General features: G+C 38.5%; 3 protein-coding genes and 2 non-coding genes across 7 annotated transcripts in view; all 5 read left to right on the forward strand.

Annotated features, from left to right (window-relative positions):
• On the forward strand, window positions 1-22812 carry rspo3 (R-spondin 3). Of its 2 annotated transcripts, none has more exons than XM_055210908.2 (6): window positions 1-419; window positions 11290-11460; window positions 11583-11726; window positions 12100-12246; window positions 12419-12598; window positions 21920-22812. In XM_055210908.2, exons 1-6 carry the CDS (start codon window positions 404-406, stop codon window positions 22114-22116), a joined length of 855 nt encoding a protein of 284 aa, XP_055066883.1. In that variant the 5' UTR covers window positions 1-403; the 3' UTR covers window positions 22117-22812. The 2 variants fall into 2 exon arrangements, with proteins under 2 accessions (XP_055066883.1, XP_055066882.1); XM_055210907.2 differs by having other exon boundaries at window positions 2-756.
• An 889-nt stretch (window positions 22813-23701) lies between these two features.
• mettl6 (methyltransferase 6, methylcytidine) lies at window positions 23702-25399 on the forward strand. Its single transcript, XM_055210909.2, has 5 exons — window positions 23702-24240; window positions 24336-24470; window positions 24579-24749; window positions 24937-25078; window positions 25152-25399. Exons 1-5 carry the CDS (start codon window positions 23974-23976, stop codon window positions 25307-25309), a joined length of 873 nt encoding a protein of 290 aa, XP_055066884.1. The 5' UTR covers window positions 23702-23973; the 3' UTR covers window positions 25310-25399.
• Window positions 25400-25706: 307 nt separating this feature from the next.
• trnae-cuc (transfer RNA glutamic acid (anticodon CUC)) lies at window positions 25707-25778 on the forward strand. Its single transcript has one exon. It is a non-coding gene; the product is annotated as a tRNA-Glu (tRNA).
• A 1691-nt stretch (window positions 25779-27469) lies between these two features.
• trnas-aga (transfer RNA serine (anticodon AGA)) lies at window positions 27470-27551 on the forward strand. The gene has a single exon. It is a non-coding gene; the product is annotated as a tRNA-Ser (tRNA).
• cfap418 (cilia and flagella associated protein 418) overlaps window positions 27509-27975 on the forward strand; it is a 46459-nt gene continuing 45992 nt past the window's right edge. Inside the window, exon 1 of one of the 2 annotated variants that reach the window (XM_055210912.2) lies at window positions 27509-27877. In XM_055210912.2, coding sequence (XP_055066887.2) covers window positions 27738-27877 — 140 coding nt within the window. In that variant the 5' untranslated portion in view covers window positions 27509-27737. The remainder of the gene's footprint in view (window positions 27878-27975) is intronic. The other variant, XM_055210913.2, reaches the window with a different exon arrangement.

Raw genomic sequence — 27975 nt, forward strand, 5'->3', positions numbered from 1 at the left:
AGGGGTAGAGAGACTGCAGAGAGCTGAAGTCATCAGTTACCAAACGAGCAGAAAGCAGGCGAGAGTAAAGGAGATAGTGAATTGCTCAACCGTGCGCCACCGTGATTGCGCTGGATACAGACGAGCAACTATTTATCAATAAGCAAGTTTTCCATGAGCCGCAAAGTTTCACTGAGAGTTTTTGGATGAGATGCTGCTGGGATGGTGATGGTGACGCGAGGACCACCTACATGTCAGGCTCGATAAATAAAGTCACCTTCACACCTGGACGAGTCGCGGTGGACCACAGAAAGGAATACAGTCTTTCGGGAAGACAATCCAACTTCAGCACCATGCCAATTTAATCCGAATCCTCCTCCCCTTAAGTTTCGTCTGCAGTGCTCTGGATGGAGAACTAACGCTTATGTTGTTTCCATGGAGTGAGTACCTTTCTCCGCGGATAACTTTCAGTGGCGCATATGTGGATTTCTTCCAGAATGTTGCTGCCGAAACGGCCCAGGTGCTTTTGGGCCATTGTCAATTCTATTTCTCTTGCGTCTGAGCAGAGCCGGGGCTTCTGTCCGCTTTAGGAATAGCTTGCGTATTGCACAGATCACGGTGCAAGTCACAGGTTGGTCGACGACATTGATATTGACAAGACCAGCATCATTCCATTGATTACTATGCAATTACAACTGATCTCCATTGTTTTGATCTTGCATTGTATGGAATACACAAACTGTCAGCAGCATCACGCCTCCAGTCACCGGCTACACAGTAAGTCCTGCGCACTGCTCACCTGATGCTTTACGCACACCTGCACTGTGACTTATATTTGTCTTTTGAATGTGTGCATGAACTTATGTTTGTTAAAAATCATGTTCTCTCAATATTTGGACTAAAAAAATAGTTTTTTTTAATAAAATTAATTACATTGCTTATGATATTAAAAAGCGTATTGATATCACAGACAGACCAAGTGAGACTTTAAGTGATAAGTTAGGAAATACTTAAAAAATATATTTTTATGACTGTGGCAGTTAATATGCGTTGCAAAAGTATGTATATTATAAAGCAAAAAAAGGAAATAGGAAAACATCATCACTAAAAAAATCTTTTATGAAAATCGCCGCACACCGCGTTTATACAATACTGGCATTATTGCTAAATATCTATATCTTTATAGACTATTAAATAAACAATATGTGTTTGTTTTTGTCTATCTAATGCTATCAGTAGTATTTTTTCTTCAAGCAGGTGTGCGCACTGTCGCGTGCCTTTTTTTGTAATAAACCGTGTGAATGCGCATCGACTTTACTGGTACCATAACTTCCCTATGCATATATATATCGTTCTCGTTTCTCACGGTCAGCCCAAATTCTTGTTTTGATCGCTCTCTAGCGGCCATACATTACGCAGAAAACCTTAAAATCTGATCTGGCATGGTTTTCACTCGCTTTTGGTACAGAAAACAGCTTGAGAAGTCCAGAAATACAAGATACAACAAGGGTGCATCAGTTTTGCGCCATATAGCTGAAGAAACTAGTTACTTTCTAAAATGTATTCAAAGTCTAAAATGATTTTGTTTCTCTTTGTTTGCTTTATATATATATATATATATATATATATATATATATATATATATATATATATATATATATATATATATATATATATATATATATATATATATATATATATATATATATACTTAAAAATGCAGTGATGCCATGGAAGAACAATTTTTGGTTTTAACCTCTTCAAAGAACCATTTCTTTCTTACCTTTTTTTTTAGTCTGTTGAACCTTTTTGAATTCTTGGTTTTTAAAGGTTCCTTATGAAACCGTACAGCCAGACAAAGATCCTTTTAGGGCCATCATTTAGATTTATAGTGCATATACACTCTAAAAAATTAAGGTACTTAATACGTTCTTTACAGCGTTGCCATAGAAGAACCATTTTGGTTCCCCTAAGAACCTTTTTTTTTTCCTTTTTATACTCTACTAAAACAAAAAGGTTCTTCAGATGTTAAAGGTTCTTTATAGAATCAGTTTTTTCTATGCCATCGTAAGCACCTTTATTTTTAAAAGTGTATGAATGTTTTTGGTTTACATTGAAAGGGGAAACCAAATCATTTAACTTTACAAGACCAGACATTCTAGACTTTGAAATAACAGTGCGTGACATGCTACAGAACTGCTGAATTGTAAATTTTCTTTTAGCGAGTGAATATCTAAGCTACAAATAGAAGTGGAAAGGCACGATTAGAGTGAATGTGTAAACATGTGGTCTGAATTAGTGAATGACAAATCCAATTAGATGTAAGGGAACACATTTTGGTGTCGGGGAGCCACAAAAATGCCATCATGGCTATGTGGCACCGACAGTGTTATTTCCATTCTCCTACTTCAGACTGCAGTAATATTGAGGTATTCAAAACATGAACGTGCTATCCATATTTTCTCTTGATGCCAAAATTGAGGTTTGAGGTCCGGCATTGTCTTCAGCATATAAAATATGTGTGCTTATGTGGCATAAAAATGTGTGTCTGGTTAGCACTCTGACAGCTTATTCGCTACACATCTATGAGGTTTGGTCAAAGACAGAACATTGTTTGGTTATCATTAAAATGTGTTTTTACAATTTAACATGGGTTCAAACCCATGACCATTTGGGCTCCTAATGCAATGCTATACCGCTAAGATATACAGGAGCACATTTTTGCATATTTCATCATATTATAATTTGATTCAATGTTAGTTAGGTTTGCAGAGTGATTCATATTCAGGTCAATGCTAAAGTTGGTCCACTGGTGTCACCAAGAAGGTGAAGGGGGGCAGTCCCGTGTCAGGGACAAACCCAAAATAATGATAAGTCATCCGTTTATATGCAGCAGTTATGATTCAAGACTGCTAATTAAGAGACTTAATGTGATGGACAAAACCTGGGTGAACGACCATAACAAATTTATCAGTTCACTGCAAGTGACCAAACGGTCGGTCGACCTCATACATTTCCTGTCTTCTCTCTTTGTGTGTGTGTGTGTGTGTGTGTGTGTGTGTGTGTGTGTGTGTGTGTGTGTGTGTGTGTGCGTGTGCGCGCGTGCGTGCGTGTGTGTTTGCAAACCTTTTGTTAGATCCTTTGTTTTTAAAGTCAGTCTATGCACTTTATTGTTGCATCTGAGATGACAGGTTGACATAGTATACGCTTTGTAGTATGCACTTTGTAGTATGCACTTTTCCGGTGTTAGTGGATCACAGGGGTTGTTAAAGGTGAGGTCATTATTCACCAATAAAAGTCTTATAAATACCATCAATGCCAAAGGCAGTGTTTCACTGTAAAACCTAACAGTTAACTTAACCATTTAAGTAAACCAGTTGCATTAGACCATTTAAGTTTTAAAACACATAAATTTGAGTACTGTGAACTTGAGTCATGTGCAATATGCACTTATATTTAAGTAGTGTGAACTTAAATATAAGTGCATAACTGCATATGACTCAATTTGTTTGGGTTCACAGTGCTCGGGTGTATGTGTTTTAAAACTAATGCAACCTGTTTACTTAAATGGTTTGAGTTGAGTTAACTTTTAGGTTTTACAGTGTTGCTGCATATCCAGTGTTAACTCATTTCCTAGCGGACAAAGACGTGTGTTTTCTTTCTAATTTGCTTGTGTGTGGCCTCTCCATGTTGTAAATATCCCAGGAAATTGCCTCGTCGGCTCGACTTTTGGGCAAAGGGTAAATTCTCTTCTTTAATTTCTACGTCTGACATTATGTTATTTAATTAAGTTTTAACCGTGCCTCTTCGCCGATAGATTCTGGGAATCCTTGTTTTTGCGGTCAACGAGTTGAAACCATGGCAAAGCGATTTCAACGTTTGGATTTCAGGAGTGCCTGTGCGGTTGTTATGCAAGCTGACCCAGGGGCTGTGGCGGCGCGAGGGCAGGCAGAATTCCTCTGTGTAAAGGGTTCTGTGAATTAGAGAGCTTTGGCAGGAACATATGTGGGCAAATGGACAGCAGTTGTAAAGATTGCTTAGATATGTCAAACAGAATATCCTTGATCTATGGCAATCTGGCAGCCAAGGTTGAACTCTGGGAATCAGGCGAGGGAGTTGGGAAAAAATGATGCCCTAGCCCTGTTCAGTCTTATGGAATGTAGGACCAGGCAAAGAACAGGTTGAAAACAGCTTTTACGCTTCGGTAGCACCACAGGGATAAACTTACTGTTTGTTTATTTGTTTTCAACTAAGCACAGGAGTTTTCTGAGAGTTTGTTGAGGTTGATATTATAAACAACTTCTTACTATTTGTACGACTGTTTATCTTTCAGCTTTCCAGCACTTGTTTTGTAAATTTGCCTGTAAAAACCCAAACCATCAATACGTAACATCAAGCCCTGTCATTTCTAATTATATACTAGTGAAAGCACTATTTTTAACCTCTTAGAAGTTGAGCTTCACTATTTCTTATTTTGCCCTGTCGTGCCCCTATCCAGATGCCTAGGTCTGTCCATTTTAAAACCCAGTACCGTCTTGAAATGACCTTGGAGAGACACCTGGAATCAATTGACTTCAATCAGAGATTCTCCATGAAACAGACAAGGAGCAAATTTCATTATACACTACTGGCATATTTAGGGAGTTCTGGTCCTTTGATTTGATTTGTCTTATAATAGCAATGGGACGTTCCACTTATTCACTTCTCAGCCTTTGTTGCATTCCAGACAGGCTGTCAATCTGTGCATTGCCAGGCAACTGTTCATTCGACTTTTGGGGGGCATATTTTTGTTGTGATTTTTTAAGAATATCTTGACCATTTTTAAGTGATGCACCAAGAAGAGCTAATGCAGGAATTATGCAGAAAAATTCTGGGATATTTTCAACTCAACGTTAGGTCAAAAGGGGACAAACCCATCCGTTGGGTTAAATTAAACCATAAAATGTTTTTGACCCAACAATGGGTTAAAGCAAGCTAGCATAGGTTAAATTACACCCCAATCACAGTTGGGTTCGTCCTCTTATGACCCAATGTTGGGTTGAAAATAAGGAATGTAAGGTCTTCAGTCCTCATTCACTTTTATTAAATGACATTTCCTTAAAAAAATTCACAATTTGGGTGCTCCGCTAAAAAAGTCATAAGGAATTTTAAGGGCTGCAACAGTACACACGTTTTAAAAAATGTTGGGTTGTTTTCAACAGCGTTGGGTCAAAACGGGACAAATACAAACAGTTGCGTTGTAATTTAACCTATGCTGGGTTGTTTTAACCCAAAATGCTGGGTTTTTTAAATCATTGTTGGGTCAAATATTTTATGGGTTAATTTAACCCAACACTGTTAGACTTAACTGTAATTTTTACAGTTACTTACCACAAAATGCACAGTAAAATACCATAATTTTCTTTTCCAGTTCATTACTGTAATATGCATTGCATTATGGGTATTAACATTTCATTTACAGTGATTTACTGTATGTTTTGAATTTGCGGTAGACTGCTGTAAAGCAACAGCAGTAGTGCTACTGTAGTTGAATAAAACAGTGTTATAAAAGCATATAAAATGGAAAAATAAAATATTTCTATGAAATAAAATACATTTTATTTGTATGCTTATGCTTTTATCAGTGAAGCAAATTGTTTTTCAGCAGTGTATATAATTTATTGAGAATTGTAGATAGAAACAAGAAAGGGATTATGGATAAATGCTTGACCGTCAGATTTGAATTTGACCTCAAGACTTCAAAGCACTAGTGACGCCAAGATTTCACTCCTCTGAGTTTTGGGAGAGTGACAGAAGAGGCTACTTGGGAAGTGTAGCGAGTAACTTTTATTAAGTGACTATGTAGCACTGTGGTAGCGTTATGGACCTATGACACAGGTGACATGGGTTTGATTCCTCTTCAAGGCAATTTTTTTTAAAACTAGGTTACAGTAAGGGTATTATACTGTAAAATGGAACTGCGGTAAAGGCATCATACTGTAAAAAAACATGTACAGTTATGGTACTGTAATGGGGCAGTTACAGTAACACGTTGCCAGTGAGTTACTGCATATATACAATAAAAAGTCTAATAGTGAACAGCTGAGCTTGGCCCTTTTTAACCCAATGCTTGGGTTGAAAATAATTTATTCTTTTTTTTAAATTGCAAAATTCAAATTCATACTTTGGTTTTGGGATCACGGTTCATAGAATTTCAGTACAAAAAAACAGCAAAGAGTCTGTCTTAAAATTATTTAATTTATAAACACTGTGGCTGCCACAAATCTTACTTTGAACTTAAAACTTTTTGTTTAATTTCGAGTTGAAATTTAATATGTATAATTATCACGTTACAAATATGGAAATTGGGCGTAGAAATGATGAATCAGTGAATAATAAATGATCTATCCACAGTGTCCATGTCTCCATGTTAACATTATTCCGGCTTGTTTTCATGACATGGCTTATAAATAACAATCGGTGTGTGTTTCTCTGCTTATTTTAAGATTTCAGTCACATATTTGGGCTTGTTAGTGCTTGTTTTTCTTAACAACTTCTGCCATCTTTAAATCTCAATTCAAAATAATAAAGCTATGGTGTGCAAATATTAGTCACAATCCATATTCTTAGGAAAATAGACAAACCCATTCTAACCCATCCATAGACAAACAATGTTTGCATTTATGCATTTGACAGACCCTTTTATTTAAAGCAATGCATTCAACGTATCACTGTGTGTGACCTTTGGGCTTTCAATGCAAAAAGTGCAAAAAATTCAGTAACTCAAGTGGGTGAATATTGCATTCATTAAGAGTTTTTTCTAAAGATGTCACCAGGACGTTGAGAAACCTCTTCGTCATGCATTTCTGGTAGGTCACGTATTCTATGCCGGTGGAGAAACGCTGATGGTCGTGGCGGGTTCCTCTCTCTGTGCGCTTATGATCACAAAGACTACTGTGCTGCCGTTTGCGTGCAAACCCCGGTATGCACCGTGTCTGTGTTGATTAGTGTCTTTGCCGGGAGAATCCACAGATGACTGTGCTTCCTGTCGTGTATATTATTACACTACATTATGGTCGCCGTTGTAGCCCTAATTGATGGCTCTGTTCTTTTCTCTGTGAACCTGGAAGCATTTAACTTCACCCCACCATTCCTGTTTGCTTTTATAAATGTTGAGCATACCAAAAAACCTGAATGCCTAGTATGTTTTGAAGGTGTTTAAAGTACTGGTAGAAGAACACAGGTTTTTATTGTATGTCTACTATAAGATCTGGTATGTCAATACTCTACTTTAAATCATTTTTGAGACTTAAGACTGTTTTGATTTAAGTGACATTTTGGGGAAATTATGGGTGACAACTAGCATGACTTGTTCAAATATGCTCGAATCTGATGATCAGCTGTGGCAATCTTCAGTTGAATTGAATCTTCAGTTGAATTGAATTTTTTGTAAATAGTTTGTGCTAAACTATTTAATTGTTTGTTTTCTCAGACAAATAATTCCCTTTATACAGGTACCACTTTTAATCACTCTGTAGTTTAATGACATTTTATAAAAGACATTAATTTATCATATATTATGTATTTATTAAACCTCAGAAAAATTTAGAGCAAACAGCATTTGTGTAGTAGTATAGTGGTATAGTGCATAGTGTAGTAGTAATATGTTTTTTTATTCTTTAGGGGTGCACGAAGGGATGCACCAGACACCGGTGGGGGGCATGACTAAAAAGTTTGAGAACCACTAATCTTATAGATGTTAAAGTCTTTCTATATAAAACAGTTAGCTATACCAACTTTTGCAACAGTGGCCTTTGAGAATTTTAGTATATTTAATGATTTAATAATTTGCAATTGTTTGTTTCCTTGCACTGAACATTAATAATAATAATAATAATAATTGAAAAAAATGTATTCAAAAGAAAATTCTATTATTTGTACAAAATCATACTACCTATAGATTATAGTATCAATGATAATAATAATAAATAAAAAAGATAATACAATGATGTTAATTCAATAGTTGAAAAAAAACAATATTAAAAAGAGAGACAGAATAAATGCCACAATAAAAAATAATTTATTATTGTTAATAGTATTAACTTATATTGTAAATAATATATTAAAGCTCCAATTCAAAACATTGTCTCTGCTCAGAAAAAAATAATTTAATTAAACAAGTACATAAACAATCGGTGTTCATGATTCACAATGCTAAGTTAATAGTAATGATTTATAATTTGAGCTGTCTGGTCAGATTTTGCAGAATTTTTATATGTTAATAATATATACAGTAACATGCAATTTTGTGTTTCAAACAGAGATGGCGATAGAGAGACCGAAGTTATCAATCGCAGCTTTAAAGGGACACTCCACTTTTTTGAAAATATACTCATTTTCCAGCTCCCCTAGAATTAAACATTGGATTTTAACCGTTTTGGAATCCATTCAGCCGATCCTGGGGTCTGGCGAGCTTAGCACTTTTAGCATAGCTTAGCACAATCCATTGAATCTAATTAGACCATTTAGCATCGCGCAATGATATTACGCAGTGCCCGAAAATAGTCCCCTGCTATAGGAGTTATTCGATCTACGTCATCAATGTTCGCGGCGGCCATGTTGTTGACATAGAACTGTCAGTCTGTCAATTGACAAGCGCGGCAGCGTGGGTATTATGCATGGTATTATCGATGTAATTTTTTTAAAACCGCGCGATGGTGTGTGGTGTAATACACGGCTGTTCTAACAACAGCAAAAAGAACCCCGGAATTAGTTTTTATGCGATACCGACTGTCGGAAAACATGAAAGGAAGGAGACAGAGGAATTGAACCAGCGAAGGAGAGACTCCCAACAGCAAAGTCTGTCCCCATCATTTTATCACAGGTAACGTTAGGGATGCCTCACAGCAAAGTCTGTCCCCATAATTTGATCACATATGGTTAGCTGTAAGCAGTGGCTGAAACTGCTCTTTCAAATAAGCTGCCATAAATTGAGACAGTTATTAAATTAGCATTAATAACTATATGAACATAATAATAGGTCTGGCATTGATACTAGGTAGGGAATTAAGGGCCGTTCACATTATAACGATAACTATAAAAAATATAGATTTGAAAATCGTTTTATATTAAACAGAATAGCGGAGCTCACACCAAAACTATAACGATACAGATACAATGAACGACATCATTGGGATCACTTTCTGAGCGATTTTTCCCACCTGATGAAGGATAAACCATTGATAGCATTAAAATCTATTTGAAATTCAAGTGCACAAGCACTTAAAATGACAGTGAAGCTCATTGCTAAGGTCTATAACATTAGATTACCTGCAGTTGCTGTGAAAATTGACTACGTAACGTTAATGCTTTTTAATCTATTACATTAACTAACTGTTATGCCAAAAGGTAAGAGATTAAACAAACTATTAGATTCACTGTTTAGAGTTACGCGAAACGCAGCGTGTTGAGGACTTCTGCAAAAGTTTTTATTACAAGCAATATTAAAGGCAAGTGATTTGCGCGAGTGCCGTGAACAAATTAGCATAAACGTATTGTTTGGTGATGTGGACGATGATATAGATATCGTTATAGTTATCGTTATAATGTGAACGGCCCTTCAGTGCTTGTATGATGTATGCGGATACTGTATGAACGATATAGTTATAAATATCCGGATAAGTTATGGCTGGCAATAAGGACGGATCTTTACTTAAGGCTATTGGGTCTATTTGATATGGTTCCACAATAATCAAGCTCACCTTCTCTTAAAGGAATAGTCTACTCATTTTCAATATTTAAATATGTTATTACCTTAACTAAGAATTGTTGATACATCCCTCTATCATCTGTGTGCGTGCACGTAAGCGCTGGAGCACGCTGCGACGCTTCGATAGCATTTAGCTTAGTCCCATTCATTCAATGGTACCATTTAGAGATAAAGTTAGAAGTGACCAAACACATCAACGTTTTTCCTATTTAAGACGAGTAGTTATACGAGCAAGTTTGGTGGTACAAAATAAAACGTAGCGCTTTTCTAAGCGGATTTAAAAGAGGAGCTACATTTTATGGCGTAATAGCACTTTTGGGAGTACTTCGACTCAGCGCAGTAACACCCTCCCTCTCCCATTATGAGAGGGAGAAGAGGAGCGGACTTTCAGGCGAGTCGAAGTACTCACAAAAGTGCTGTTGCGCCATGGAGTGTGGTTCCTCTTTTGAATCCGCTTAGAGAAGTGCTACGTTTTGTTTTGTACCACCAAACTTGCTCGTGTGGCTACTCGTCTTGAATGGGGGAAACGTTGATGTGTTTGGTCGCTTCTAGCTTTGTCTCTGGATGGTGCCGTTGAATGAATGGGGCTAGGCTAAATGCTATCGAAGCGTCGCAGCGCGCTCCAGCACTTATGTGCACGCACACAGATGATAGAGGGATGTATCAACAATTCTTAGTTAAGGTAATAACATATTTTAATATTGAAAATGAGTAGACTATTCCTTTAATACAGACGAGATGAAGCCATTAGGCTACTGCTCCCCTCAACTCAAATCTATGTGCGGCTAGGGACAGGACAGGTGTCATGTCAACAATATGGCCGCGGTTAGCGACTTCCGGTGTTTGCGAATAAGCCCTATTGAAAGTTACTAAGGGGACTATTTTCGGCTGCTGCATAATATCATTCCGCTTCCTGCAGCCATGTTACGACAGCACAGTCCTTGATTATTACCCCAGAATGAGAGTATAGTTCCTAACCATATCTTGAAAATCACAATTTTTAATTTTCCGTCGATCTTAGTATACAATGTAACTAAAGAGTCAAGTTTTGAATAGAAAAAATATCTTAACTCTTTGGTTATGTTTAGTGCGATGCTAATGGACTAATCAGATTCAATGGATTATGCTAAGCTAGCTAAAAGTGGTAGCGCCAGACCCGGAGTTCAGCTGAGTGGATTACAAAACTGTAAAAATCTAATGTTTAACTCTAGGGAAGCTGGAAAATGAGCATATTTTCAAAAAAAAAGTGGGGTGTCACTTTAAAATTGTAATATTGTTCTATTTTTTGTTTAATGGTGCTTCACGCTTCTTGTTGGGGTTCTGATCACCCTGATGTTGGGGTTTATTATTTTGTCTTAAGGATCAGCAGACTGTAAAGTATCTAATGATTCTGTATCTGTATATAAATTTGCTAAGCATTACTGCAAAGAAAAGAAAAACATGAACAGAGAACAACAATAGCATACATTTTAAATCAATTACACTTCCTCGTAGACAGCTGATCATTCTGTGAGAACTCACTTTCTTCTGTTTTTAATGTAAAACTGATGTTTGTACCACAGAGTGCCAGGTAGGCTGTCAAACCTGCTCGGTTTACAATGGCTGTCTGACGTGCAAACCCAAGCTTTTTATTCACCTGGAGAGGGACGGCATGAGGCAGATTGGAGTGTGCCTGGCCTCCTGCCCTAACGGTTTCTACGGCATCCGTTCCTCCGACAAAAACGACTGCACAAGTAAGACACATGCTTTATCTCAGCATCTGTTTAAATATTTATACTGCGAAGCACTTTAAGTCAATGTTACTCTAATAGACTAACAGACGTAGACGCAAGGGTTAACTGGTGTGTTTTTTCAGAGTGCGGGTCAGAATGTGACTCGTGCTTCGACAAGAATTTTTGCCTGCGATGCAGAGCGGGCTCCTACTTACACAAGGGCAAGTGCATGGAGAGCTGTCCAGATGGGCTGGTGCCTAGTGATACCAAAAAAGAATGTGTACCTGGTGAGAAAGACCACATTTTGTCTTTACGATTAAATGGCCACACTGTCATTTTGCAAGTGATGAAATCTTATGTGTCTTTTTAAACAGTATATATCCTCTGTATCTGCGTCTGTTGCTATGGTAATGAAAAAGTAAATGACACAGAGTTTGCTATATAAGGAAAGAGATCGTCTATTGCCTAGCCTTTTGATGCACCAGCGTGACTTTACGTATTACATAATCACCTCGAAAGGTCATTAAAAGAATCCAGTCTTACCACCGAGATTCATGATATAAATCTGATTGTGAAACATCTTTTCAAACTCAAGCCTTAAAAAGTCAGTGTTGAGTTTGTTTTGCTGCAACTAATGAAACATATCATCTGACTTTATAGCGTGTCCAGCGGACTGTGACTCCTGTCAGAATAGTGACACATGCACACGGTGTGTCCCGGGACACTACCTCCTGCATGGACAATGTCATCACATCTGCCCGGAGGAGTTTGAGCCCAACGATCATATTATGGAGTGCATCCCCACAGGTTAGTCTCATCTCACAACACTACATCTTATCTCTTACATTTTACTACAGGTTGTATATGCATATAAATATGTATGTGACAAATAAATATATTGAATCATACTGTACTTCTCTCGTAGCGGTGTGTATAGCTTTCATTGACTTTCCTCATCATGTTGTTAACTATCTTCCAGTGCACTGTGAAGTGGGCGACTGGAGTGAATGGAGCCCCTGTTCGCGGTCAGGGAAAACCTGTGGCTTCAAATGGGGCGAAGAGACGCGAACACGAAAGGTCCTACAAAACCCCACTCCTAAGGGGACTCCGTGCCCGCTGGTTTCTGAAAGGAGGGAGTGCTTTGTCAAGAGAAAAAGATGTAAGTTGTTTAGCTGATCATCTTGAGGTTAAGCATTGGTTAGATCTGGTTAGACCGTATCACTGTTGTGCCTTTGTGGAAAGCAGATACCTTGGGTTGCTACATGTAAAGCATTTTGACTAAAAAGTAGGGATATAGCGCCCTATAATCAGTTTTGGCAAATAAAACCATTTTTCCCACTATCTTTTTAAAAAAAATTGCCAATAATGCAGGCAGTTTATATCCTGGCATTCAAAAGGAGCGAAAAAAAACGCAGCAGAACCCATGTTATGGGATTCTTTTAAATTTGGTTACAACTTCTAGGATTTAATGACATCATAATTTGAAACATGAAGTAAAGGCTAGTTGTTTAAGTTTGCTTAATTTCACAAGACTTTTTTAAGATGTCAAAAAAATCTTTTGTGTCCCCAGAGTACATATGTAAAGTTTTAGATCAAAATATCGTATAAGATAATTTATGATCACATGTTAAAATTGCCACTATGTAGGTCAGTCCCTCCAGAAAAACGCGATTATGCGATCGCATGATTCAATCCATAATCAGCCAAAGTCTGCATATCTATCTTTTTTCAAATACGCCGCACTTTCGCAGCATAAATTGCAGATTTCAGCAAAATATACGGGGCTTGCATGATTTTATAGCAAAAAGTCATATATATCTTAGCAGAAAGTTGAAAAATGTTGCATGCATTTTTTGCAAGTTCCGGCATTTTTTGCAAGTTCCCGCAATTTTTGCACGTTCCCGCAATTTCATAAATTGCATAATATCCGGCATATTCCATCGCATTTTTTTTTTAAGAAAATGTGCCGCAAGATGAATTATTTTTGCCCGCAACAATCACACAAAAAAGCATTTTTCTGGAAGGACTGTGTAGGTGTGAACAAAAATGTGCCGTTTTTGGGTGTGTTCTTTTAAATGCAAATAAGCTGATCTCTGCACTAAATGGCAGTGCTGTGGTTGGATAGTGCAGATTAAGGGGCGGTTTTATCCCCTTCTCACATCACAAGGGCAGCCAAGTTTCAATGACCTATTTTTTCACATGCTTGCAGTGAAGGGTTTACCAAAACTAAGTTAGGTTGATACATTTTCTAGGTTGATATAAGCACTGGGGATCCAATTATAGCACTTAAACCTGAAAAATTTCAGATTTTCATGATATGTCTCCTTTAATATATAGCATTATTGTAGTATATTTACAACAAATGACCAATCATAATTTCGATACTTTCCTTACCAAACACCAGCAATGATGTGCAACCGCTATTATTGGTAAGCCTTTACCCCAGTGGCGACCGGTGACTTCTTTTTTTTTTTTTGAGGGCGCACGATGCAAAGTTCATCACAACATGTATGTAGCCCGTCATGTGTGTGGTTCGTAAAGTCACCTGAGGTTCTGCTACTTAAGAGATCGTGTGTGCATCACGTGTCTTGCCAAAATAAGTGCCTGCTCCAGACGCGTCTAAAGGGTTTATGAAAAGAGACACTCGCGTTTGCCAGATACTCACATAATCTCATGCGTAATCAGAGTTTAGTGTCTTGCGTGTATTTTGTAAACGTGAGCATCTCTTTTATCATAAACGGTTTTGACACAGGCACTTATTCTAACAAAACACGTGATCCACACAGGATCTGTAAACACGCAGGACACATATTTTGGAAAAGTGAACCACACACATGATACTCCGAACACTTATTTTGAATTAGCGCGTCCTCGGATGTGGAGTCACGAGCCGCCACTGCTTTACCCAGATTCCAGTTTTAATTCCAAAAAACACTGAATCTGACCAATTTATTTGCATAAAATGGCTTGTTTGCATCTTAAATTCTAAGCGTAGGAGCCAGAAATATTTTTTCCGACCAATGCAAAACAAATACCTGGAGCAGATTCAAGCGTGGACTCGAGTTGTCAGCGTAACCATATTTGGACAGTTCGAATGTTTATTTTTTCAATGGTATTTGTGGTACATTACTGCTTTATGACAGACAGCAGGCCAACTCGACGCCCCATCGTTCTCCACCTCATAAACACTGAGGACCTCAGAAAAGAGAGGAAGAACAGAGAGGAAAATAAGCAGGGCTGGAGAATTAGGAGAATATCTGTTCTTCAACTCTAGAGAACAATCATACAGCTCGCAGGCACAAAAACACAAAACAGCCACGTCACACATAACATCCTTAGCTGAACAGACCAGCGTTAACTGTTGGTACCATGCTGGTTGGAATAGCTGGTGGACCAGCGTAGCTCCGGCAAAGCGTAGGTCGTAAAGTATTTTTAGCTAACTGTTTATAAATTGTATGCGTTCCCTGTGCTAAGATGTTTTTGTAAGCTGCATTTAAACAATGCACATTGAAAAATCACTATGGATATTACTTTTAAAGTAGTTAAGAAGTCTGACAAGGACACCAGCATCCAATGAAAGCACACCTGCGTATGTTATTGATCTTCTCAGCAAAGTTGAATGCAATGCAAAACATTTTGTGCACTGTTGCAAGTTAAACATAAGCACACATATGAGTGTGTGTGGATTTGCCGGGGGCCACGGGTGAGGTTGCCGTTTACACACTGCAGGCTCGGGTTATCGACCTCACCCCTCGCTTGTGATTACCCCGACTCCTGGAACATCAACTGAGTCCTAATTATCTGCTGGGGCTTTGTCCTGGCCATGTTTATGTTCCACATACACGAGTCGGGTCAGTGGTCCGCCCCCCCTCCACAAGCTTAAAGTAATCCCCAGCCGTCCTCTGACAATGATACATCCTTGTCCCCCTCCACATGATACATGCGCTCAAACACATGCAGCTGCTTTACTTGTGCATTGCTCCAGCCAGATCCACCCTTCGTCTCCCTTTACTTGTCCTTACCTTTTTCTGACATGGCTTGTTCAGGTTTTACTGGGCTTACTTTACTCAAACATGTACAAGCCATTTGTATGGTCTGTTTACAAATGTCTGTTGGTGGGCATAAGATACAGTATATTTGATGAATGAGACATTAAAGGGACAGTAAGTAGGGTTTTTATTAATCAAAATCAATGTACGCAGCCTTCGTTGCATTAACGTGCTAACAAACACATTTAGAAAAGCTTTTGGGTAAACATAACTGTCAGTTGCTGTGGATGGAACTTTGTTAGTGTGACATCACATTAACGAGAATCAAAACAGCATGTCTAATGAGTAGAGCTGCACGATTAATCGTGAAAGGATCATGATCTCGATTCGACCCCCCAAACGATAATTCAGCATTTCGGTGATTCAGGTAATTATATTTTTAAGGAGGAAAGACGCAGTTTCGCCAGTTCTCTCGACAACACGCAATCACAGCGGCCGCAATGACGTCTTGACGTCTTATTTATTATTGCGCAAGCCAGATGTGCTCGTGCTCGTGTTCGCTCCACTGATGCTTTCACCGAGAAGTTAGACAGAAAGAAACAGAAACTAAAGAGAATGAGCGAGGCAGTTGTTTTAGTACCAAAAAGAGGATCATATTCCGGATCTTATCCCTTCCGAAACGGTTTTTAATAAACCGTCCAAATAACCACGCTTGCTGTCTTTGCACTTGACTGCTTAAACTACGTTTTCTTGTATTTGTCCGAAGTGTAGTGGGCGTGAAGATTAAGCGTGCATGTAGAATTATTCACCCGATGGACGTTCACGCTGCCAGCGAGAGCATCAAAAAATGCTCGAACGCATTCTCTGGAAATCTCTCAAGCGGAGGTTGCCACCTTCCACCTTCCGATTGGTTGGCGCCGAACGTTTCCACCTTGCGATTGGTTGGTGCCGAACCACGTCATAGCTCATTACCATAAAGTAATGTTAATCCATGTCTACTTAAAATGTATATTTTAATTTTTTTCTTTAAATAAAGTGAATGCATAATAACTCTACAATTAACATTAACTAAATTTAAAGATTATGTACACTTATCTGAAACTTTCAGAAGCATAATTCTTTGCACCTGTAAAAACTAATGTTAAATTAATGTTCAGGGGTCGTACATCTTAAAAAATTAACAAAGTTCTTGAGAAACCTCTGAGTGGATGAGAAAGGATGAGTGGATGGATTTTTGTCCTATTGTAGGGTGGTTGTGTTCACACACTGACAACACATTTATGTCCAAACACCTTGTGAAGTGGATTTTGCATAATATGGGCCCCTTAACACATGAATATGATTATAATCAGAAACATTGTGGGTACCATCATATAACAGTGCCTTAGCATCTTCCCTTTAAAGAAATTTGGTGGTGAGCATGGGTGAGCACAACTCGTTTTCAGAAATGGTACAAATGAGGATCTCAAATGCAAAAGCAGCTAAACGCCACCTTCGTCAAAAATGAGATAATGATATTAACCGAATGTTTGATTAAAAAAATGGCATCCCACCAGCACTGTTCTGCATGTGTTATTGTATCCAAATAACCCACTGAACTGAACTGTCATACGCTGTACGTGTCTCCCTTCTGCCCTGCACACAAGCGCCAACCTCCCTAAGGGAGAGCAACCATACTGGGTCTTTAAAGCCAGGGCATTCCTCTTGTGGGACGAGCCGGAGCCCTTAATCCCTGCCTGGCTCCTACCAAAAGCCCCCGGACGACAACACGCCTGCCGGGGAGGATGTAAACCCTCCCACCCCCAGGGTTCATTTATAAAATCGTGCCCGACATCATATCCCGTTTCAACCATCTCCACCTCTAAGTCCTCAAATCCAGTAAGCCGAAACGATTTGGGCCGTCAGGGTTGATTTTAGCTTGTTTCGCATTTTATTGACTGTTACGCCTCCTCTTTTCCATCTGGCTCGACACACTTTTCGGCCTCTCATCTCCTTCTCCAAGATCTCCTCCTTTTCTCCCCTCTCAATCACTCTTTCAAGCATAATGTGTATAATCATAACCAGACGACTCATTTTTCATATGTTGAAACATCTAGATACACGCAAGTATGAAATTCCAATCTTGTAAGTTCCGTTCTAAGCTTGCAACATATCTTAAAGGAGTATTAAACTGCAGTTCACACATTTGCCCAGATTGTTGATGACATAGAAGTGATGGATAGAGCCATTTGCATGTAACTTGTGCACCTGTAAATGCTTTAAAATGCAACTTCCATCACCGTCTCCTACTTAAGCCACAATCCTTATGAACCATAATGTTTACAATTTATGCACATTCATATCACACATTTATATCACATTAATGCAATCCACATTAAAAAAAGTTTCCCAGACAGTGTTTAGATTAAGGCAAGAATTAAGGCCTTATTTAAGTCGTTTTAAAAGGACACTCCACTTTAAATATGCTCATTTTCTAGCTCCCCTAGAGTTAAACATTTATTTTGTAGGCCTACCGTTTTGGAATCCATTCAGCTGATCTCCGGGTCTGGTGGTACCACTTTTAGCATAGCTTAGCACAATCCATTGAATCTGATTAGACCATTAGCACGCGCTAAAAAATAACCAAAGAGTTTTGAAATTTTCTATTTAAAACTTGACCCTTCTGTAATACCTGTACATCGTGTACTAAGACCGTCGGAAAATTAAAAGTTGCGATTTTCTAGGCTAATATGGCTAGGAACTATACTTTCATTCTGGCGTAATAATCAAGGACTTTGCTTTCGTACCATGGCTGCTGGAGGCGCATTAATAGTACGCACCAAATGAAAATATTCCGCTTGGTAAACTTTTAGTAGCAGGGGACTATTTTCGGGCACTGCGTAATATCATTACGCCTCCTGAGAGTATAGCCATATCTGCCTAGAAAATTGCAACTTTTTGTTTTCCGTCTGTCTTAGTACACGATGTAACTACAGAAGAGTCAAGTTTTAAATAGGAAAAATTGTCAAACTCTTTGGTTATTTTTAGTGCGATGCTAATGGTCTAATCAGATTCAATGGATTATGCTAAGCTATGCTAAAAGTGCTCGTGCCAGAGCCGGAGATCAGCTGAATGGATTCCAAAACTGTAAAAATCAAATATTTATAAATAAGCATAATTTCAAAAGTGGAGTGTCCCTAAGAAACATACCTTAAAAGAAACAATACTAGTGTGCATCATAGGCACAGTCATTAATCATGAATGCATTAGCCGCAAAAGTGATAACTAGATGCTCGGAGATGTTGGTGTTGTGTTCCTTTTGGATACAAGTCATCGCTTGACAGTTTATTGAAAACGTTGACAGCCTTCCAGCTCTGAAAGGGTGACGGTAAACATATATCCATAATAATCACAACAGCACTCTGGCTGTGTTGCGCCTTGGTTTGTAGGAAAGTCAGAGGATTATGACTAATCCATTGATCTCCGAATCGCAACGACAAAGAAAACAGTGTGTGCAGATGGAACTTCCTGTGTTTAAAGAGACGGGACAGCGAGAGGGGAGGTGACGACAGCGAGTGGAAGGGAAATGTGTGTTTTGATGGGTCAGACACCCCGCGTGAATCAGCCCGTTCAGAACGCACAGTACAATCAGAACACAGTCACCGGATGAGGTTATAGCTGTCTGAAGACTAAACAGGCATGCTTGCAGCGGCCCCCTATCGCTTTGGCTGGACCCCAGGAATGTGTGGGTCAGTGTGGGTTCCAGCGGGCAGAGAGTCGTGCTCCCCGGCACCAGAGAGAGGGCGGCTGATTAATAGAGTCAGTGCAGGGTGAGGGGGTATATGCGGGGGAGAGGTAGCTGTGCACCTCAGCGTTTTTCGATGCTCGCTCGCTCAAAGATAAGCCTCTAACAATAAGCAAGCAATTGGCTTGCTGAGACCGTTGTGCAAGAGGTGATAAAGTAATATTAAAAGATTTTTATTGTAAGGTTTTCTATTCCCAACAGTGAAGATGAGCTCTGTGTAAACAGTGCAACAGCAGTTTATCTGTTGTTAGATTGTTCTGGTGTCAAATGTTCAGCTGGGCAGCTTCACCTTGGTTGATCTGCCTGACAGTTGTATTCCAGAGAGACTTAAAGTACTGTAATTGCAGAATGAGTTTTCCTGGAAGAAACTCGTGGACTTGTTGCTCAAGAGCACAATGGTGATAAAGTTCTCTGATTCTGCAACTGATGGGTCACCCCCACCTGGGAGTAACCAATGCGTTTCAACTGAATAAAAATAAAATAAAAAGTGAAAGTGTTGTTAGTATTTACACTGTAAAAATTCCTTATAAGATAAAATAAGTTGTTGTACAAGACTGTCATCTTGTGGTAGACCAGAACACAAACAACATAGATCACCAGATGGTTCTGCTGTATGACAACCTTATTGATGGGCCTTGTAATTCATTCAATGTGGATTTCAAATTCTAAACAATCAATGAAATCTACTCATAAATGTAGTGATGATTACTGGATGGATGTTTCTCGAGAACAACGGTCAGCTTTAGTTAAATGCGTAATGCCATCTGAAAAGAGATGAAGGATGATGGGACAACCATCAAAGCTTGATTAACAGTCTGATACAATAATTCAACAAACCAGTATGGAAAATTAAGCGGCCCAGATGCCTGCCACATTTTAACTTCGTAGTGTGATCGATGTTGGGCTAATGGTGACGTGTATCATTTTTTCAACTTTAACATACAGTACGATCTCAGTAGTACATTCAGTAGGTTTAAAGGGACATCCCACTTCCTTTTTCAAATATGCTCATTTTCCAGCTCCCCCAGAGTTAAACACTTGATTTTTACCATTTTGGAATCCATTCAGCTGATCTTCGGGTCTGGCGCTAGCACTTTTAGCCAGAGGTGGAAAGTAACGAATTACATTTACTCACGTTACTGTAATTGAGTAGTTTTTTTGTGTATTTTTACTTTTTTGAGTAGTTTTTTTAAATCTGTACTTTTACTTTTACTTAAGTATGTTTTATTTAAAGTATTGTACTTCGCTACATTTTAAATCATATCCGTTTCTGAGTAAAAAAATATTTTAAAAAGCAAGGTGATAAAGACGCGCAACGGATGTAAATGGGCGGGGCCCGGGGAACGCGCAAAAAGAACCATGGAGACGGATGAGACAGGCGCGCGCTAATGCAGACCCGCCTCAGTTCAAATCTTATGAAAGAAACCCCTGTTTCTTTTTAAGCCACCACTTTCCACTGACGCGAAGCGAGTGTTTCATTTCTATGAAAGGTAGGATTCATGCTCTTAAGTACGAAATTGCACGACGCGTTTTTAATACCATGCGCATTATCTTCCGAGGTCTAGCAGCTTCGCGTCAAGTCAAACACAACTTCAAAACGTGTATTTACTAGCTGCTGACCACCTTCAAAAGTGCATAACTCACATGTAAAAATCATTAAACAATTCCATAAATGTTTCTTACTTTAAAAAAGCTTTTTATTTTATTAACTTTTTGTTATTGCACTTTAATTGTAAAGATGTTCCTACAATTAAAAACAACTAGTTTGAGATTTATATTCCCTTGTCGTTTTTGAACTATACTAGAATCCTCCACCTCTTCCCGCTGTAAAAAAGTAACTTTTACTCTGAGTAAAGTTAAAATGACTTACTTTTTACTTTTACTTGAGTAGATTTTTAGACAAGTAACTTTACTTTTACTTAAGTAAAATATTATTAAAGTAACTTTACTTTTACTTGAGTACAAAATTTTAGTACTTTTTCCACCTCTGCTTTTAGCATATCTTAGCACAATCCATTGAATCTGATTAGACCATTAGAATCGAGCTAAAAATAACCAAAGAGTTTTGATATTTTTCCTATTTAAAACTTGACTCTTCTGTAGTTACATCGTGTACTAAGACCAACGGAAAATGAAAAGTTGCACAAAGTTTTCTAGGCAGACATGGCTAGGAACCATACTCTCAAACTGGCGTAATAATCATTGACTTTGCTGATGCAACATTGCCGCAGCAGGCGCAGTGATACCACGCATTGCCCGAAAACAGTCCCCTGCTATTGAAAGTAACCAAGGGGACTATTTTCGGCTGCTGCACAATATTATTGCACCTGCTGCAGCCATGGTACGTCAGCAAAGTCCCTGATTATTACGCCAGAATGAGAGTAGTTATTTTTAGTGCGATGCTAATGGTCTAATCAGATTCAATGGATTGTGCTAAGCTATGCTAAAAGTGCTAGCGCTAGACCCGGAGATCAGCTGAGAGGATTCCAAAACGGTAAGAATCAAATGTTTAACTCTAGGGGAGCTGGAAAATGAGCATATTTTCATAAAAGTGGAATGTCCCTTTAGCTTTACTTTTTGGAACATCCATACCAGCCTCATCTAGCAACGTTGGCCCTGCCAATGAGTTTGAGACAGTACTGTTTATCTGACAAAGGGTAGGTGATCTTACAGCAAGAGCTCACTCTGTCAAAATGTATCTTCGCAGGTAAGCCAGGAAAAGGTCCGCGGAGGGGAGAGAAGAAAAAACGCTTACAGGAGAAGGAGAACACGGAGGGTCGTCGCGAGAGGAAGAGAGAGCGAGAGAGGGAGCAGGAGTCGAGGGACCGTGAGGACTCGGATAACAGAAACAAAACGGAGCATAGACGCCGGAGGCACCAGAGCAGTGAAGTTGGATCTGTATAGAGAGATGCTGCTCCTCATATCACCCCTGCCTTTCTTTTCCCTTTTGGTCCATGTCACCCCACCCTCTTAACCCCTCGCGGAGGGGGTATTGCTGCTACCTGTATAATTTAAACTGTATATTTTATACTGTAAATGCACAAGAGAGAGGGGACGCTTGTCATCCACACCATTGCAGACAAGGAGGACAACCTTAAACTTCTCTTTTAAAATGGCACCTCTCACTCCCTCGGGCCTGGACTGAGACTGAACTGTATACCGTGGGGTATTCAAGAAAATGCAGTCCAATGATCCATAGAATGGGTTTTATAAGGGGGTCCAGGTACAGCGCTGTATCATGGTTTGAATGTAGGTTTTTGAGACATTACGTAGAGTTGTTTTATAAACGTTTGTCTTTTTTTGGCTGAATAAATTAAAAATGAGTATACTTACTGCTTTTGTGGACATTACCTGCCTTTGAAGGCCATGCCTGCCTGTTGATTTGTGTAAAAATGGAGCAGGCTGAATGATGAACTGTCTTACTTAATACTGGATGAGCGACAACACTCTCACGCGCAACATTTTATTAACTTTTGTTCAGTTTTCTCAGAACAAAGTGTTGATTTGCCTGTCTATATAAACAGGATCTGAGCTTTTCTGAAGCCATCTGACCAGAAATCAAAAGCACCTGTATGTCAAATAAACTATACTGTGTTTGTATGTGTTTGTTGTTTCTTGTCTTAATAACAAAATTAAGTGTTTAACAGTGATTGACACTAAAATAAATTTTCTGTAAATGTTATGTGATACATGACACTTTTATGATACAAAGTTGATAAGCATAAGTAATTTATTCAAATAATAAGATCTGCACTAAAATTGCAATTTGGCTCATATAACATCAGTTCATCCATATATATCTTAATTTATGTGCTTACATTTTACGCAATAAAATTATATGTTACTTTAAGATATTGATAAAAGTATGTCAGTAAAGGCTAGTCAATTAAAAAAAAAAAAAAAGAATTATAACACGTGTCTTTGGTGAGTTTCGTGTTTATTTATTATTATTTAAAAAAATATATATATTAGTGGTTAAAGGGATTGTTCACTTTAAAATGAAAATTCTGTCATCATTTACTCATCCTCATGTTGTTCTAAACCTGTATGAATTTATTTTTCTGATGGTAAACACACAGCAGATAATGACCATTGACTTCCATAGTAGGGAAAAAATATTTTAAAAGTATTGTGATAAATGATGAAGAAAATATTTTGATAAATTATGGTAAGTTTGGTTACAGTTTGGTTACAGTTGACGGTACCCATTAAATTCCATCATATATTTTTATTCCTACTATGGAAGTCTATGGTCACTATCTGCTGTGTGTTTACCATTATTTCTCAAAATATCTTCTTTTGTGTTCATCAGAATAAATACATTCCTACAGGTTTAGAACAACATGAGGATGAGTAAATGATGACAGAAGTTTCATTTTAAAGTGAACTATCTCTAATAGTCAGTCCTAGTTATGACCGGTTTATCCTCCAGTCCAATAGGTGGCGATCACGGTGATCGGGTTCATCCATGACTGCACTGTTATTCACACGAACAACAAAAACAGCTCGGAAATGTGTGCCAACTTGAAGTTTCCAATACAGCGATCTTTCATAGATATAAAATAATGCATTTGTAGTGTTTTTGGCTTAATTTCGCTTAAGAGCGAATAATTGTGTTCTGTATGTGACGGGTACGTTTTACCATGCGTTAGTTACAGGGAGCGTGTTTTGCTGTGACTTTTATAATCGGAGAACGTGCCCGTCTTAAGTTTTAACTAGTTTTCTTACTTTTTGTCATAACGTCAACGAGCTAAAGCAAACATGTCGGTGACAGGTGAGTTGGACTCTACTGAATCCAGTTCTGGTTTTCCCCATCAATCCACTAATCTGGGAGAAAGGATGCTGACAGTAGAAGAGATGGAGAAGCTCAAGAATGACAGGGTGTTGGTGTCCGACTTCAAGCAGCAGAAACTCGAAACAGACGCTCAGAAAAACTGGGACTTATTTTATAAAAGAAACACAACTAACTTTTTCAAAGACAGACACTGGACGACTAGAGAGTTTGATGAATTGAGAAACAGCAGAGAGGTAAACGTATTGCTTTATATTGCTCTATGCATTTGTCGTAAATGATACATTGGTCGCCAGTCTTTTGCATTTATATCTTCCCATGATCATTTTAGTCTGAAGGGCAAACATTGGTTTTGTTAGAAGCTGGCTGTGGAGTTGGAAACTGTATTTTCCCACTTTTGGAAGAGGATCTCAGTATCTTCATATATGCCTGTGACTTCTCTCCACGAGCTGTTGAGTTTGTGAAGGTAAATTGTCACACAAGTTTTGTTAATCTCACTTTAAAACACAGTTTTATGATGTGGTGGGTTCGTGTTTGTTTTTACTCTAGTTATATGTGTGCACTTTTGTTACAGCAAAATCCCCTGTATTGCACAGATCGATGCCTTGCTTTTCAGTGTGACCTGACTAAAGATGATCTTCAGACCAACATACAGGCAGAGACAGTGGATGTGGCTACTCTCATATTTGTTCTGTCTGCAATTCACCCTGACAAGATGCAGCAATCCTTGGAAAATATTTTCAAGGTAGTGCTTCTCAAAGATGAACCCAAGTATATCTACAGTGAAGTGAAAAAAAATGAATACGTTGCTGAAATTGTTTTTATATTTAATATAAGCAAGTGCCTGCAATCATATTTAGACAGACTGTACAGTTTTGTTGAGTTTTTACCATGGCCAGTCCAGATATTGTTTTATTTTTGTGTACTTGCAGGTATTAAAACCAGGAGGTATTGTCCTCTTCAGGGACTATGGACTTTATGATCATGCCATGCTGAGATTTAAGTCAGGCAACAAGCTGGGTGACAATTTCTATGTGAGGCAGGATGGGACTCGTTCCTTTTTCTTTTCTAGAGGTCAGTTTAGCATTTCTGTTTTGGTGCATGTAGTTAATGCTTTATTTACAACTTTATTTATTTTGTCTTACAGAGTACCTGGACAGTTTGTTCCAGCGGGCAGGATTTGAGGTTGCTGTGAATGAGTATGTGCTGAGAGAAACAGTGAATAAAAAAGAGGGTCTGTGTGTTCCTCGAGTGTTCCTCCAGAGTAAATTCTGCAAGCCTGCTCCTTCACAACATCTAAGTTAACCGGTCACGTTTTCAATACATGCGCAATCCCAACATGATGTGTATCAATTTATTGTTTTACTGTTTCACAATAAAAGTTATGTTTTAAAATTGTTTTAAAGATTTTATGCACTGTTATGGGATATGTAATGTATAAAGAGGGTCTGTGTGTTCCTCGAGTGTTCCTGGGAGTAAATTCCGCAAGCCTGCTCCTTCACAACATCTAAGTTAACCGGTCACATTTTCAATACATGCGCAATCCAAACATGCTATGTGTCAATTTATTGTTTTACTGTTTCATATAACAAAAGTTATGTTTTAAATTGTTTGAAAGATTTTATATACTGTTGTTGGATATGTAATGTATAAAGAATGTTGTCTTCATGCTATTTTGACGCAGTTTTGGAAGTTTGTAGCGTCCCTGGTGGTCTAGTGGTTAGGATTCGGCGCTCTCACCGCCGCGGCCCGGGTTCGATTCCCGGTCAGGGAACATAGTTTTTATTTTGTTGTTGTGGCATACATGACATTATATATGGGTCAAGAAGGCCAAGACCGACCCACGTTTTAAGACCAATTGATATTGGACACACTCACGTTTTCTCATATTTGGAGTGGGGTCGTTTCTCGATTTCAAGGATACTTCCTTGGCATGACTAGTCCTTACAAGTCACTTCCTTCTAGTGATGGGCGATTTCGAAGCACGCTTCATGAGGCTTCGAAACATTTACGAATCTTTTGTTTCAAATCATTGGTTCGAAGCTTGTTTCAAACTGGCCAAATTCACGTGATTTTAGAAAACGAGGCTTCATTACGTCATAACTGTTTCGAAACGTTTAGAAAATCCGACGATTCACCACTAGGGGGGGTTGATCACCATCACAAATGACCAGTGTATGTGAACTCGGGTCAGTTTTATTATAAAAGTTCATAAAACATCCTTCTGACTAATAACACTACCATTTTGTCTGCTTTTTGTTTATAGACAGATTTAATGACAAAAATGTGCATAATTAAAAAGGGAGTCCGTGTTGATTTGTTTGCCATAAATAAAACTAAAATCACAGAAAACACTTTATGTCTTAATTAAATTAAATAATTTATTTTTCTTAAAAACATATTTTTAGAACAATCTGGCTATTATTTTGTAAAAAGTGTAAAATGTTTGGACGGATCTTGCTGCTTTTACACTATTTTACCAGCAGGTGTTGCCAGGGTGTATTTCGAACGCTTTGAAAAACAGAATCAATTTGCGAAGCAATTGGTTCAATTGATTCGAACCTTCGAAAAGCTTCGTTTCTCCCATCACTACTTCCTTCAGAGGCTATGCGACGCTCCTCAAAAATAGAATTTGGAGAACACGTAAATGGCTAGCAAGCTAGCAAGTGCACGTCATTATGTCAGTAAAAAGGTGTGCTTTCGGCGCTGCGCGCATAGGATTGTGGGTGATTTGAGAGTGCGAAGGATACACATATGCATCCTTTCCTGTAAATGGGATATTTTTCGAACGAATGACTTAGTCCTTGGTTGCAATTCCGAGGATCCTCGACATTGGAACAGTCCTTTGACGGATGTCGATCGCATCCTCGAAATTCTGGCTTGCGAGGATCCTTCCTTGGCATTGAGAAACAGCCCACATGTTTGCTCACTTGTCAGAGCGCCGTCGCGTCAAATCTATTTCCATTAAAAGAATGCCCTAAAAAATTAAACTCCGTTCCAGTTTTTAGCTACAGCCTAGACGTTTACGCTGCTGCTGCTAACTCCATTTCGTACTTTCGCCAACTGCACTTCGCGAAACAATAAGGTAACAGAGTAACACAGCTTTTAGGCTATAAAAGCAACTGATTTATAAAAGGCACGAGAATACAAGAAAATGGCATCTACTCCAGTAAATGTATTAGACCCACCCATATTTGTTTGCTCCCGACGTCCATCCATGACATTGTTTTTGTGACCCTATCTATGAAATCCAGGTTAAAGTCTTAGAATCTAATGAGATCAGGAGCTATAAAGTTGGATTTTAACTATTCATTTCTCCATAGGTTCAGTCTTTGACATGGACTCAGTATATAATAAGGATATCAATATCATTTTTAAATGTTATTTACATTATGTGGTACCGTATACAGTAGCATATATTAATTTTTTAGCATTTTTTCTACGTGTAAAATGCATCATGTACAAGTTGTCGTGGCCGAGTGGTTAAGGCGATGGACTAGAAATCCATTGGGGTCTCCCCGCGCAGGTTCGAATCCTGCCGACAACGAATCGTTTTGCGTTCAGAAGCGAAATACCGGAAGCATAACATCACAAAGACGGCAACATCCTTATTACGTGGTCACATTAAGTTGACATTTTACTAAAGATCTACAAAAAAAACCTGCAAGCGAACAGGAAGGAAGTATTCCTCACGTTTCTATAGCGACAGACGTGGCGTTCTCGCCGGATAAACATGGCGGATGATTTGGACGATTTGCTCGATGAAGTCGAATCAAAGTTTTGTTGCAGCACATCGACATCAAAACAAACAGCTTGTGATTTAAAGCAAACGGACCGAAACTGTGGGACTCTTCAGGAAAAGAAACAGTCAAGGTAGCATTGCGACATTAGCACGTGAGCCAACACAGCTAACGTTAACTTATTTCGCATGAAGCTAATCATATAAAGGAAACAACACTTTTGATTATTAT

The sequence above is a fragment of the Misgurnus anguillicaudatus genome, chromosome 10 (genome assembly GCF_027580225.2).
Source record: "Misgurnus anguillicaudatus chromosome 10, ASM2758022v2, whole genome shotgun sequence".
Classification (NCBI taxonomy): domain Eukaryota; kingdom Metazoa; phylum Chordata; class Actinopteri; order Cypriniformes; family Cobitidae; genus Misgurnus; species Misgurnus anguillicaudatus.